We start from the raw sequence: 14,361 nt of genomic DNA, 5'->3' as shown, positions 1-14,361 counted from the left end.
TAAAAGGAGAGTGAATACCAGGCTTACATTTGCCACATGGACACAAACACATCTCCAAAGGAATGCAACATTTTTCTCTGTGACAGTTTATTGTTATTGCATGTTTAAGTTGGTCAGACTATACTATTACCACCATTATTCTAACTATTATAGTCATGACTAAAGCTATACATAAAAAAGCAGTCCTATGAACAATCTTTCATGATTCAGCATATAAATATATTAAATAAAACAGATGAGCATCAGCCCTTTATTATAAAAACTGTCATATCTCTAATTTCTTTCAAAGAATATCCTCTCAAGGTCATCGTGGTGGCTTGCTAACATCCATAGTTTCAGCCTGCTCCTTGCTGAGGGTGACTTTAGCTGCCTGTTGTTCTGCTGTTACCATGACGTCTTTAACACACCGAGTGATGCGATCGAGTTCATTAGTGCGGCTAATTAATGTATTAATTAGCAAATATGCCTATGTCAACATGTTGTCACAAAACACTTGGGCGGTATTAGCAACGTTAACGTAAAGCAATATGTGATAGTTTGAAAATGAGTTTTACCTCATCTAGATGCAAATTTATGCAGTCACAGAATCTAATCAGATCACCTACTCTGTGGGGAGAGCTATGGTGTACAGTAAGTATGATTTTTTTTTTTCTTCCTGTGTTGATTTGTTCACAAAAATGTGCCTGTACAGTCCACTTATTCATACTGCCAGAGTGTCCCCTCACTGCAAACCACAGTTAGCCAAGGTCACCGCTAATGGCTCAACCTCCACAGACGATTCACCTGCTTATTAGTCCTAATTCAGACGGACGAGAGTGGGTGATTGTGCGTGTCTGTGTGTTTGTGTGTGTGTGTGTGTGTCTGTGTGTGTGTGTGTGTGTGTGTTTGGGTGATTGTTGATGAAGGAGATAGATGGAGAGGCAGAGTGCATGGTTCTGTCACTGTGTAAGTATGTACGTGCATCCAAATGTGTGTGTCAGCTTGCGTGTGTGTATGTAATTGTAGGTAAGTCCACCAAGGTCAGAACTGCCCTGCATCTTAGATGAACTGAGGAGTCCCAGGGAACTGCTTTTGTTTACATCAGGCGACTATGGCTGCATAAAAAATGAACCAGCTGTCATATCCCGGGAGGTGCCTCCTTTAAATCTGGTTAATTTTACAGAGCCTGCCAGGGATCTTGTCAGTTTGTCAATATAACACCCTGATTTTAACAACCTCATTGATTATGTTTTAATCAAGTGACCAACTGCGTTCAGATCTGATGTTTATTAAACAGCTTGCCCTCATGAAGTCTGCACCAGTATAGTTTTTTTTTTTATGTACTTGTGAACTACTGTCAAAAAAATGTAAGACTGTTTTTTCCCCGCACACAGACTATGAAGAAAAACTGTGTGTCGTGACAATTTCAGAAAATTTTATTCCATGCCACTAAAGGAAAAGAGATTTAAACAAAAAACACTGCAGCATAATAGGTGTACACATTTCTGTCTACTGTTGAAAAAAAATCTGTTGTTTGGAGAAATGTAAAACATGCTGGGCACTAGTTAAATATTTTTTCTTTTATTTATTATACATATATATATTTTTAAGTTTTATAAATGATTTACCATAATGCATTATTTTTACTTGATCTAATGATTTGCATGATGATATAAAAATTTTAAAAATAAAAAATTAAAATAATATTATAAGAAAATATTTTTTACAAAAAAAAAAAAAAAACTTCTTTTTCTTTTTTTCCAACACCCCCCCCCCACCAAACAAAAAATGTTATGTATTTATATCAATCCATTCCAACTTAGTTAGTTGGCTGAACTATATCAAAATGTTTTTACATAACTTTTGATGAACAGACTGTCGTTACAGGGGAACAAAAAAGTTGTGGTTAAGTTTTTGTGGGTAATACTGGAGTTAAAGGTCATATCATTGCATGGTTGAGTCAGCTCACGTCTAGAAGACTAAACTTGTGGCTTAAGCTGATGGCTGTATGATCATGTATATTTTCTTGAAATTCCATGACCGTGACTGATGAGCAGTTAGAAAGTGATACGCACATGAGCCTGCACAGTATGCAGAAGAAAAAAAAAAGTGCAGATGTAAGAGTTTCTAGCTGCGGCATAAAGCAGGAATCATCAGTGGCTCAGTGGCTGAGGGCTGTTTAGCAGCAACAGAGCTCCTGAGTGTGCATCATTGACTCACAAATAAATATCTGAGAACAGAGTGTACTGTCAGACGTTTCCACATCAATCAAATATAATACCTCCATAAAGAACTGCTTACATCAAAGAACACCCTGACACTACTGAGGCAGGCAGTCCTGGGCAGACTGTGAATCTTTCACTATGGTGCTTAACTGACAAACAGAGGATGGAAGAGGAGGAAATAGCCTGAGGAAGAAAGCGAGGAAAGAGAAAGGGGCATTGTTATAGGCTGATGGGAATGAAGGAGGGATGGGAGAGGGTAAGCAAGCAAAGAGATGAAAGGTGCAAGTCAGTGTAAGTCACAGTGCTCATGATGATTACTCCTGCATTGCAAATACAAAAATTTGTATTCTTGCTGTTTTATATTTGTCATTTGTTTTAAGCAAAGGAACAATGAACTATCAAATATAATCTACTATTAAAGCTGCAAGCAGCGTTGAGCGGGACCTCACACTCCACGCAACTCGGGGCGTGCTGTGGCCGCATCACGTGCCGTCGTTACCAAAACATGAAATTTCACGTAAATCAGCTCAAAATTGCCACGCAGCGCTTACTTCCTGTTGCCAGTAGGTGGCGCAATCACTATGTCTTAATATTGTCATGTACACAAGTTCAGGGCGGGACTGTTATAACACACGTGAAGTTTCATTGAGATTGGACCACGTACGCTGAAGTTATGAGGACGTGTTCAGGGCAAAACTGTTTCAGAATATATGAAGTTTATTGGAGATTGGACATTGCACACTGAAGTTATGAGTACTATTTTATGGCGAATCTGCTGAAATCGACAAGTTGTCACTGCACGCGGTTTGATGTACAGTCACAAATAGCTCAACTTCTCAATCAGTTTGTATGACCACAGAATTCAAAGTGGCCAACTTTGACCTCACACCACAGACACGCCGTTCAATGTACAGTCTCAAATAGCACAACTTTTAATCAGCACCATTTTTTGACTGTACTGACCAATTTTAAAGTAGATCCGATAAATTCCCTAGGAGGAGTTCGCTCAAATACAACACGAAAAATCACAGAAAATAAAAAAAAAATCAAAATGGCTGACTTTGATGCCACGCCACGGACACGCCCTTTAATGTACATGCACAAATAGCACAACTTTTAATCAGCACCATTTTTTGACTGTATTGACCAATTTTGAAGTAGATCCGATAAATTCCCTAGGAGGAGTTCGTTCAAATAGAATGCGAAAAGTTTGCCGAAAGTGAAAATGAAAATCAAAATGGCCGACTTCCTGTGGGGTTTCGGGTATTGGTCCAAGAGGCTTTTTTGTACGTCTCGGCATGTTACACGTGCCTACCGAGTTTCGTACATATCGGTGAAACGTGGCGCCGGGGCTGCTGTTTTTTTTATCCTGTAGGGGGCGCTACACACACGACACACACGATTTTTGGTATGTGAGCTTCAGGCACTACTCTACACGTGCCCTGTGAACTTCAATTCATAACTATTACGGTCTCCGCACAGTGATTTACACTGCCACCAGAGCGCCACCTAGTGGTGTGATTTTTTTTCCTTTTTAGGTGAGCCTCAGGGAGCCATGGGCAAGCATCCTACCAAGTTTCATTTAAATCACACGTGCCGTTGCAGAGATATAAACTTCTTCATTTTTAAGAGCGCCATCTAGTGGTGATGGCCTGAAATTGTGCACTGCCCCCAACGAAGACATGAGGAACTATGGACCCAAGCTTGGTGTCAATCGGACAAACCAATGTGGAGAAATGGTCCACTTCCTTTTTTGACGAAAAATCAACAGGAAGTGCTAATTTTATAGCGTGCTTATTGTTTGAAATTTCAAAAATGTTCAAATTACTTTTTTTGCCAGGGCGGTCCCCAGGTGCTAGGTGAAAAATTCTGTGCAAATTGGACAAAGCGTGTAGGAGGAACACGAAAAAGTAGTTTAAGGACATTTCGCGTTCTAACGGAAAAAATCATAGGCGGAAGTGGGCAGGGCCTATATAGGAAGATTCAGCTACATTCACCGAACGCGTGGATATAAGTTTTTTGAATGTGCGACAAACTATGCAGAAGTTATTAGCCTAAACACACTTTTTATGATAATAGCGCCACCTAGAGGCCGACCTGAAAGTGACACATAGAATATATAATTTTTCACGAGGCCTGACCACTTTGCCAAATAAAATTGAGTTTTCGTATATGTTCAGGGGGGCAAAAACGCAGTCCAAGTGGCCTAAAAATAATAATAGGTAAGAAATCGAGCAAAAACAATAGGGACCTCCAGCGGTCGCTGGCTCGGTCCTTAATAATCTACTATCATTTTATAATCTGGGTTCAATCCCACCAAATAATTGACTTGATACACGTAAAAAAGCCTCTATTTTTGACTGACACTAAAATCAGTGTTTTTCCAGATACCATTCCAACAGGGGTAATCACAATGTGGATAAAAATTTGCTTTTAATTTGAAAGAAACAAACTACTTGACTTCTTTTAAAGCGGGGTATGCTTGTTTCTAAGATATTGGATTTGTGAGGGTTATTAGTCTCTCCTAATTTTCCTTGACTAAAAAGGAAATCTTTTACCAAGTTGTAAAAAAATGAATAGCCATTAAATGGATATAAACACAGGTTTTGGAGACAGCTAAAAATTTTTTTTACCGTTTAATCAATAAGAGGAGGGCAAAGTTTTGCAATGCATTTTATGTGTTCTGCATTATTTGGACAAATTAATTAGAAACCTACTCCTACTCCCCCTACAAAGAAATCACAATGCCCAACAGTTCATGAAGGGCAGGAAGAATGGCAAATAAAGCCTCAAATGCATACATAATACACAATACGTCTTTTCACTAGGCTGCGTATCACACCTGAACAGAGTGAGATGAACCTCCAATCAACATAATGGATGTAATGACAGGAAAAGAGCACCAACAACTTAATTATTTAGCGTTATACAACTTCTAGTCATCATGAACGTGGAATGGCTGTGGGGAGTTGGGATCTTTTTCAGTTTTAGAACGACTGTGTGCTTTACTGAAAATGTCTATGAAACCATCCCTGAAAGGCCAAACTATGTTATAAATTTATAATGAGGAGGGAAATTAGTTTTGCCATTACAGACTCTATTACGCAATGTTGTGTCAGAGTAATTCTGGTTGGTTAAAATCTCAGTTGGAAAACTTACATTCCAATTACAAACCATTGCTTTTTTTTCATATTGGGATAATGCTTCAACACAATTCTAGAAAATGTCCACATTTCATGGTTTAATACAGGTGTTTTCCGTCTCAAGTAACTTTTAACTGACCTGAAAGTATTAAACACAGTGAAGGGCCTCTGTTAGTGCACATGGGGCAAAATGTTCTCTGTGTGGCATCAGCGTCACAGAGACCTTGGAGTCGACAACAGAAGTAAAAAAGTGTATGATTCTGTATGAGAAGGCAGTGGATGTGTGTAAGTGATAATTTTCTACCTCACAAAACGGCAAGCAAGTCTATAAAGAAGCAAGAAAGGAGCCATACATTTTTCACATCAAACAAAATGCCTGTATAAAAAAAAGACTTTCTTTAAATTACACCCCAAAACACTCCTGAAGTAGCGGTTCTATATAGAATATCAACGTTTTACTATGTTGCATAAACCATACCATATGGAAACCTCTCAGAATGTGACTGAATGTGAAATCAAAAAATAATCCTCAAGTGTTTATAATAAAAGCACAATAAATTCACCATCTGTTTCTTGGCAGCAGCTCCGGGCTGAAAGAAAATCTACAAAAAGACAAGCTCTATATATCTCAATTTCCCAGTAAAACTTGGCTGAGAGCGGCAAGTGGAAAGGTGGCTTTACTGGACTGAATAGACAGGCTGCCTTATTTCACAGAGCCGAGTGGGGCCGAGCTGAAGGCATCGTAAGGCGTGTGATTGGCAGTCGTCGTTTGGCAGTAGCAGGGTGGAGAGAAGGAGAAAGGAAACAAGAGCGAGTGATGAGAAAAAGCAAAATGTTCCAGTCATAAAACAGCAGGTCTTCACAGCAGTGTGCATGCTGGTCCCCTCAAGCAGATGTAGACTCTGTACAACAGTTTCTGTGCAGTGTGATGCTGGATTGCTGCCGCACAGTTTTCCAGGTCAGCTGGGACCTTACGAGAGCCCTCTTGCAATCATATCTTGACCTAAAAAGAAAATTCTGTATCTCAGACTGAAGGGCTCCAGTAGGTGGATGTCGGGGGATTAGTTCAACAAGGCAATGCCACAGGGACAAAGTCACCAGGTAATTTGTTATCAACAAGCCATAACCATCCTGCCCTCAGTGACAGGGGATTCATCCCTCTGAACTCTTCCCTCGAGCATTCTGGTCTGTTACTTTTACTGCTGCAAACCAGTGTGGAGCAGGGAAGCAAAAGCCCTGTGTTAAAGAAGCTTACTCTCCTCGGTTGATCCTGGCTGGATGAACCAGCCCATCCCTGGGAAATACGTTTATATCAGACGATTCTGCTCCTCACAATTTATGTCCAGTGGCAATGTTCGGTGCCAGTGGAGGAAGTAATGAGCCCTTCATGTAGTGAGGCAGAAAGTTAGGATATGGAAACCCGGGGTGACTTTCATGTTTCTGACCTGACTTGTCTTTTTTTAATCGGAATCACAATCTTTCCCAAACCACAACCAAGTGTTCTAGTTGCCTAACCTTAATCCTACCTTAACCATAGTTTCTTTGGAGGTATTTCTGTTGAGGAAAACATTGTACCTGTGAACATACTAAGAAATGTAGCATACATGACGCAAGTTAAATACGATGTGTAAAACGAGGGGCAGTTTGGTTGGTTTAATGAAAAGATTCTAGTTTGGGTTAAAATAAGTACCAGCAGGGGGCAATATTGATGCCAGCCAAGAAAGTACGCAGTATAAAGTCCATAGTGAGGAGGTTGGAGGGATGGACGGGTCAAACACAGGACTTACACACAGGAGATCGAGGTTCCTTTTCCGTGAGAAACCAATTTTCAATGTTGATTGTTTTTAGGAAGTAGTTTCATTAACAGATTATTTTCTTTCTCTTTTCTACCAATTTTAAATATCCTGTGAATGTCAGAGGAAACCGAAATATGAACTTACTGAATGTAGAACTATTCATGCATGCTAATTAGGTAGACTTCACATGTTCTTGCCCGGGAACATGGCCACAACTATAGCTCTTTCTCTGACATAAGCACATTCACAACTAACCATAGTGTAGCTGCAGAAATTGTAGAAGTAAATAATTTAACAACATTGCCAATTAAATTTTAACAACACTAAGAATCAATGTCAATGTCGGCATGCTATGCTCACAATTACAATGCTAACATGACAATGTTAAACAGGTATTATTTATCACTGGTACTAATTAGTACTAAATGCTTTATTTATAAGTGTCCTGAGATGACTTTAGTTATGAATTGGCGCTACACAAATAACACTGAATTGAATTGAATAGTTATAATATTTACTGAAAATGGTCAAACTAAGAAGTTGAATAGCAGTACACAAGACTCACAGAATGACGTCGGACAGGTGAGTACAATAACGTTGCCTAGCAACACAGCCTTGCTATGGTATGTGTAAAAAGCTGTGCATGTGTGATTGTGGCTGCAGCTGCTGTGGAGTTTATATTGTTTGTACATCTCTGTGTTTTCTGCTTTGCTTTTTATTTATTTAAAATTGTTAGCTCATTTCTGCAGCCTAAGATTGCTTGTTGTTATTGTTACTGTTGGTCATTCGTGCTTAATTGTCTGTGTTTGGTCCTCTTTTCTGGTTAATTCTAGTGAGACTACACAGAGGAAGACCATTGTATATTTATAACTGATATTCAGTGGTAGGCACAGGCTGTGAAATATCTCTATACAGATGGAATTTATTGTCAGGGCAGCATGATGATGATCCACTAGTGTTCTTGGGTTGACAGGTAATGTAATTGTAAGATTATTCCCTTCAACTTAAGGATAGTTTTTTGAAATACCTTTACTGTAAATAGTTTCTATTCCCAATATAAACATTTTTTTCCATTGTTCAATGTCACCTAGTTAAAGGGTGTGGTGGTAACAAGGTTTAGACAGTATATAAAAATAAAAAAGAGACATGGAAAGTACAGTATGAGGATGTGGAAATATATCTCATAATTAATCATATATAAATAGTTAATTAATCTGATGCTTTGAAGACACAACAACTGCATTACCAATGAATATTAGTTTAGAAAATGCCAGATTTAAGTAACTAGTAACTTCCGGTAGAAACCAGACTGTAATGTTAATCTGTGAACCAACCAGTCAATATTTTTTAGATCTCTAACATTTCTGTGGATCAATGAAAAGAAGCAGACGGATACATGTTTTTTTAAATCCTTAACTCAACATTATACAACTCATATTCATCCTGCTGCTTCATCATCTTCACCATCTTTTCTCAGTCCCAGCTCTACTTTATTTTCTGTTCTTCTACTGTAACTACTGCAGCCCCCTCACTCCCTCGTGTTCCCACAGCTTTCCCATCGTTCCTGCTTATCGACCTGTTTCTTCAATCCTCCAGTGCCCTGATGTCCTGCTTTCCCTCTGCATCTCGCTTTATTCTGCTTTTCTTCTTTCCTACCTTAGATCTACTAGCCTCCTGGGTTCATTATCCCTCCGCAGGTTGCTGCAGCCCATCTGGCCTGTGTGCCCCACTCTCCTTTAACTTGGGCTGGGGTGACCGAGATAAAGACTTTCCTCGGGTACTTATTTAATCAGTACTTGTCATCAAACAGATGACTGCTATCTTTGATTTGTGCTCACATGCATTCTGCTACTTATAAGTACATACTGTGACTTACTGATGACTCCAAATATAGATATTGTAGGGGCGTCATCTTGGTAAACCAAACAAAAACACCCCTCATTCATAAATGCAGCTTGTAGTTTACAGTACCAGCTCCAACCCAAGCGCTGTGTCTACACTTGCAAATAAAATGTTCTTTCTTTATAAACGGTAAGTATAGCCAAGATTTTCACAGCCTACCTGTCTGTTTCAGAGTGTTCCTGCTGTCAGGTGCACACTGCAGCTTGTGGCAAAGCAACACCCCGCTAAACTGACCTGTCAGCTGTAAACACCCTGCTCCTCATCTAAACAAAAGCAATTCAACCACTTAGACTTGGTGAAAAAAAGCTTAACACTACAACATTGCAATAAGAGGAACAAAACGGAATAAAAAATGATGACAGTACAGTCCTACCGTGTTTTGCAGAGCAGTGTTTGCTGTGGTTGCTACATAAATCGACTGACACAAATCAGCTTTACTGTATATTTCTTGTGTTTTCATGCATTTTTTTATTTGCCAAAATGTCTAATTTGCATAATTCTGCAGCTGTTAGCTCTCCTGAGGTGTAATCATAATATTTAGTAGTTTTTTTCCCATGCGTAATTATAAAAATTGCAACTCCAAAACTTCCTATAAACATCCTATATTGTAACACTGGCTGAGCAATCAACATCGAATACAATCTAAAAGAGCTGTGGAGGCTTGTTGGAATACACTATGAGGGGGTAAATGATCAACTGTCACCTTGTGTGCTGACATTTGTGGTTCAAATGCACTGCAATGCACAGGTCAACTGTCACTGGATTTCTAAGAAGACTAAAGGCCAATTCAGACCAAATCAAACAGAGGGACAGAGAGACGAAAAGACATGTGTGAATAAACGACAGAGAGAGAGAGCGCCGGTAGTGAGACAAATTATTAATCAGAGAAATAAAACATTATTTTCTGATTGTCTCACAGTGGTTACATCCTAAAGCACAAATACTCCCCCAGGATGGACCAAAGTGGCGAACCAATTCCGATATTCCACGCACCTATCCTGTTTTGTTTGAGGTTGGGATTAGGTAGTTGTGTCACCGCACATAACACAAGTTAAAGACTGACTCCTCTCATCAACAACACTGCTGGATGACATCTGGGGTCACTGCACATGAATGGGCAAAAAGAGCAGTGGGAAAAATTAATCAAAATTTGTGGTCTGACTGTCAAGACTTGTGTCTAATGGCTGACTGAGAGGCAGTGAGCCTTTACAAACACCTCAGGGAGAGAGCGAACAGAGAAATCCAGCCCCATGTGGGAGGGGACAGTGTGGCTGTACGTTTGCTGTATCGTGCGTGATCTTTTTCTAAATGTTTGTCTGTGTGTGCATTATCTACTGTATCAATGTGTAAGTATTTTACCCCATGGGTACACAAATATCACACAAACTGGCCGACACACCAGCTTAGATCATCTTCTTGTTGAATCGCCCCTGATAGTGTGTGTGAATCAGCACAGGCCAACCATATGTTTCACTGCCTCTTCCTCTGCTGTCTAACACTAAGCTGTATCCCTGACAGATGGTCCAGCTCCACTTAACATGACAGTATTATTTTATCATGCACAGTATAAACTGTGGAATTACTCTGTGATGAAGCCTTTATCTTTCGGAATCATACAAAAGACTTTGGTAGAACGTAGTGGACCTGGAACCATTCCATGCTGTGCTCCCATTGCAATTGTACAAGAATTTGAACTCATTCCACATTTTATATGTAACTAAAGGAATTGGTTTCTTCCTATATAATCTGAGTTTCTTTAAGGTGTCTCTAACAAGCGTGCCACTTTTACAAAATGCTCTTCCTCTGAGCCAAAATTGATCCAGAAGAAACCAAACGATTTGCACCTTAAGGAAGATACTTATCTAATTTACCAAAGGATGCACAGATGGAGTATACAATTGCGTGAAGGTGATGGTTTATGAGTTCCTGCACTGCACTAAAGTAATGATTAGGTGATTTTTTTGTATGTTTGTATTTTACATTTGGTATGTCTATTTGGGTGTTCATTTAAGCCATTACAGGTTTCTTTATCCCCTTGATGTGTTTTGTATGTATGTGAAACAAATAATATAATAATATTAATAAACTGTGATGTACTGAGTTGGACTGAAAATAATTGTATTAGACTTAAGTAACCTTAACTTGAAAACTGAAACACAAACAATAAAACATTGTAGTATGTATTTGTACAATATTATACATAAAATAATAATAATTCTAGTGATTTGTTCCCTCCGGCCTAATAGGATGAATTGGGTACATTTTCAGCAGAAGCAGGTGACTTTTTCTACTTGTTTTCCATGGGTTTGAACAGCTTTAAACACTGCTTATACACAAACAGAGAATATTGAATTTTTTTTCTTTAGTTGAAAAATGAGCTCAAAAATCAAACTTTAAATAAAACTTATATTTGCAACTCTTTCTGCTGAGAATCTATAAGATCTTACAAACAGATATTACCACGGCGTAAAAAACAAAAATCAAATCAATGGGGAATATGCAAATCTTTGTTGATGACTTTGAGAATCAATTTTCCGATATCAGTCGTTCGTTTGTTACTGCAGTGTTTGTGGTGACCTGAAAACAGCTGCTGTTGAGTGCCATGGTTAACATGAGCACATACACTAAGTTACTCATAGTTTATAATGTGGTCGCCAAGCAACAGCAAGACACCAAAAACACACCAGGATAGGAACCCATTCAGAGTCCATCTATGTGAAGGACCCTTCAGCATTCAGCATTTAAACAGATGCAAACGGTGAATGACTGTGACACTGACTTCTGGATATACAGATCTTTATTTTTTAGGTGTGACCTTACAGCACGTAACACATTGTGTATTTCAAGTATCCCTACCTCCAGGATAGATGTCTCTTATTCCATTTGTTCTGAGGAGTCAGGCCTCGTTTCCTGCGGCCCATTACCACCTCTGTCTCAGACACATCTGGCAGAGAACATCTGGGCGTTTTCATTAGACCCAGTGTGGCTTGGTCTGAAGAGGAGAGGAGAGGTAATTGTGATACAGACTAATGAAGGTACATAAATTAAACCTAATATTAATATAACACCGTAAATATATCTTTAGTACTTTAGTTTTATGATAACTGGAAGACAATGAATGCAGATTATGTTTAACATAAACACGCTGTAAAAAGAATGTATAAAAGTGGAAGACATACACCACTACGGTTCAACACCTGTTTGCAAATGACTGCTTCAGTAGCTGTAACTCATACTATATGTACTCATATGCATTCATATGTAGAGGAGGTTATGAGTGGCCATAAATCATACATGCTCTGTACGATACCCACTTACATGCAAAATCACACTCTCTCACACACACTACTGTTCAGGCCATACATTATGCTTGCTCAGACACACACCCAGTACCCTAGTCCCTTAAAACCATTCACACACAGTATCATACAGTTGTGCATGTGAGATGGAGATAGTGGTGTGGGTAATAAAGAATGATATTTTTTGCTGAAAGAGAATTGTGTGGAGTGTGAGCGAAACTGACAATATGTACTGCATGTGTTAGAGAAGGTACACAAATCAATACACTGTTATTCTGTTGTACACCGCTGTTATCAATCACATAGTATGCGGTGCTGTCATTCTGCCGTGTGCGTCTGTGTATGTGGGTGCAACTCATCTGTGCAATACAATACAAAAGAGCTGAAATAAATATTACCTTTCCAATGGTTGTTGTGTCAGAAGGATTTTGATTCAACACAGTGACAGTTTTCTGAAGCCGTAATTTTGTGTTTTTGTTGGTTGGGTTGCATTATATTGTAGGTTATACTTTATATTCTCTTCCCCATTAGAATAATATTCACTCTCTCTCTCTCTCTCTCTCTCTCTAACTCTCTCACAATGTAAACCTTCCTTTTCAACACAATCACACACACATACCAAAGACTCCGGTCTCCTTCAGCCCTCCAAACTTCTGCATGGCTTTGATAGCCTTGGTCAGGGCCTCCTTGGTCTGAAGCTGACCAGTCACTGGGTCAGGGGGCGGGAGGTAGCCAAACTTACTCAGCCAGTCCTGGAAGGGAAACAGTAGACACAGAGTTCAAGAGTCATCACAGGCATTTCAAGGACTCAAAGTATCCCAAAGCTCCTGAGAAGGTTGACACCTGTTCATGTTTACTGTCTGTGGATACTGTGTGTCTGTGCACAGTAACATCACAGCTTTAAGTCTGAATGCACACACACACACACACACACACACACACACACACACACACACACACACACACATTTCCTAAAATGACACTTACTCAACACAAAATGAACCAATAAAAAGATCTTTTAGACAGCAGATGTTTCGACATGGCTTACTGGGACACTTAAAAAAACCCACATAATTAACATTACCAGTAACACCTGTTCTCATCCTGTTATGACAAGGTAGTAAAGTCTTCTGTGGAGGTCTGTAACGTTATCTAGTATTGTATATAAATTAAACTATGCTTTCCAATGACCCACGCATAGCCAAAGTCATCACAAATGAGATTAAAAAAAAGCAATAGTATGCTATTAGTAACTAAATTAATGATGCAAGTGTGAAGATAAAAAATGCATGATGTTTAATTTCAATTTTTTTCACAAAGAAAGTCCATCATTGAACTCATAAGTTGTAGTTGCAAGAAAGGCTGCTGGGCATATTGAGAAAAGGCCTCATTAAAGTGCAAAATTCTGTATCAGTGTGGAGGAGACTGTAAAGGAGACCATGAAGAATAGGTTCAACAACAACAAAACAGACAAACAAACCTGTTTCTGAATTATTATTATTATTATTTTTTTAGGGTCATATTTTTCAGACTCCCAGGAACTAGGCTGTGGGTATAACCCTGCCACTGGCTGACTACTTCAGTCAGAATTATCTTCCCCTTGTGCTATCTGCGTTTTACAGTTTTCACAATCCCTGTCGCTACGTGAAACAACAACAACCTCCCAGCTAGCAACCTACACGCTGATATTGCACATCTTCTAACTGCAGCAGCGTCACTGATATTGACATAATCCTGGTCTTAGCGCCTCCCAGGAAACACTATTGTAATTGGTTTAAAGAAATACAAACAAGCCAGAGCAATTTTCCCCTACACCAGAATAATAATGTGTTCAGCCAAACCTTTCTCCAGTGCTGACACAGCGCTAATACAAAGTGTGGAGAAAGTCATACTGAATATTGTTCTACTCTTTACAGTCACTGTATTGTCAGGGTAAATGAACAAAGGATTAAGCTTTTAAACACAACACACATGCAACAGACATAATATTATAAAGTATAGCCTAGGTTCTCAACTA

The 14,361-nt window shown here is 39.1% G+C and overlaps 1 protein-coding gene across 1 annotated transcript in view; it reads right to left on the bottom strand.

Annotated features, from left to right (window-relative positions):
• The window catches only part of LOC127370789 (matrix metalloproteinase-17-like), an 80,310-nt gene that overhangs the window by 22,500 nt on the left and 43,449 nt on the right, over positions 1-14,361 (bottom strand). The window contains exons 2-3 of the mRNA XM_051413153.1: positions 12,964-13,096; positions 11,902-12,037 (exon numbers count right to left, since the gene is read on the bottom strand). Coding sequence (XP_051269113.1) covers positions 11,902-12,037; positions 12,964-13,096 — 269 coding nt within the window. The remainder of the gene's footprint in view (positions 1-11,901; positions 12,038-12,963; positions 13,097-14,361) is intronic.

The sequence above is a fragment of the Dicentrarchus labrax genome, unplaced genomic scaffold, assembly GCF_905237075.1.
Source record: "Dicentrarchus labrax unplaced genomic scaffold, dlabrax2021, whole genome shotgun sequence".
Lineage (NCBI taxonomy): Eukaryota > Metazoa > Chordata > Actinopteri > Moronidae > Dicentrarchus > Dicentrarchus labrax.
Note: the sequence above shows the minus strand (reverse complement) of the source record. Positions and strands in the feature narration are given on the sequence as shown.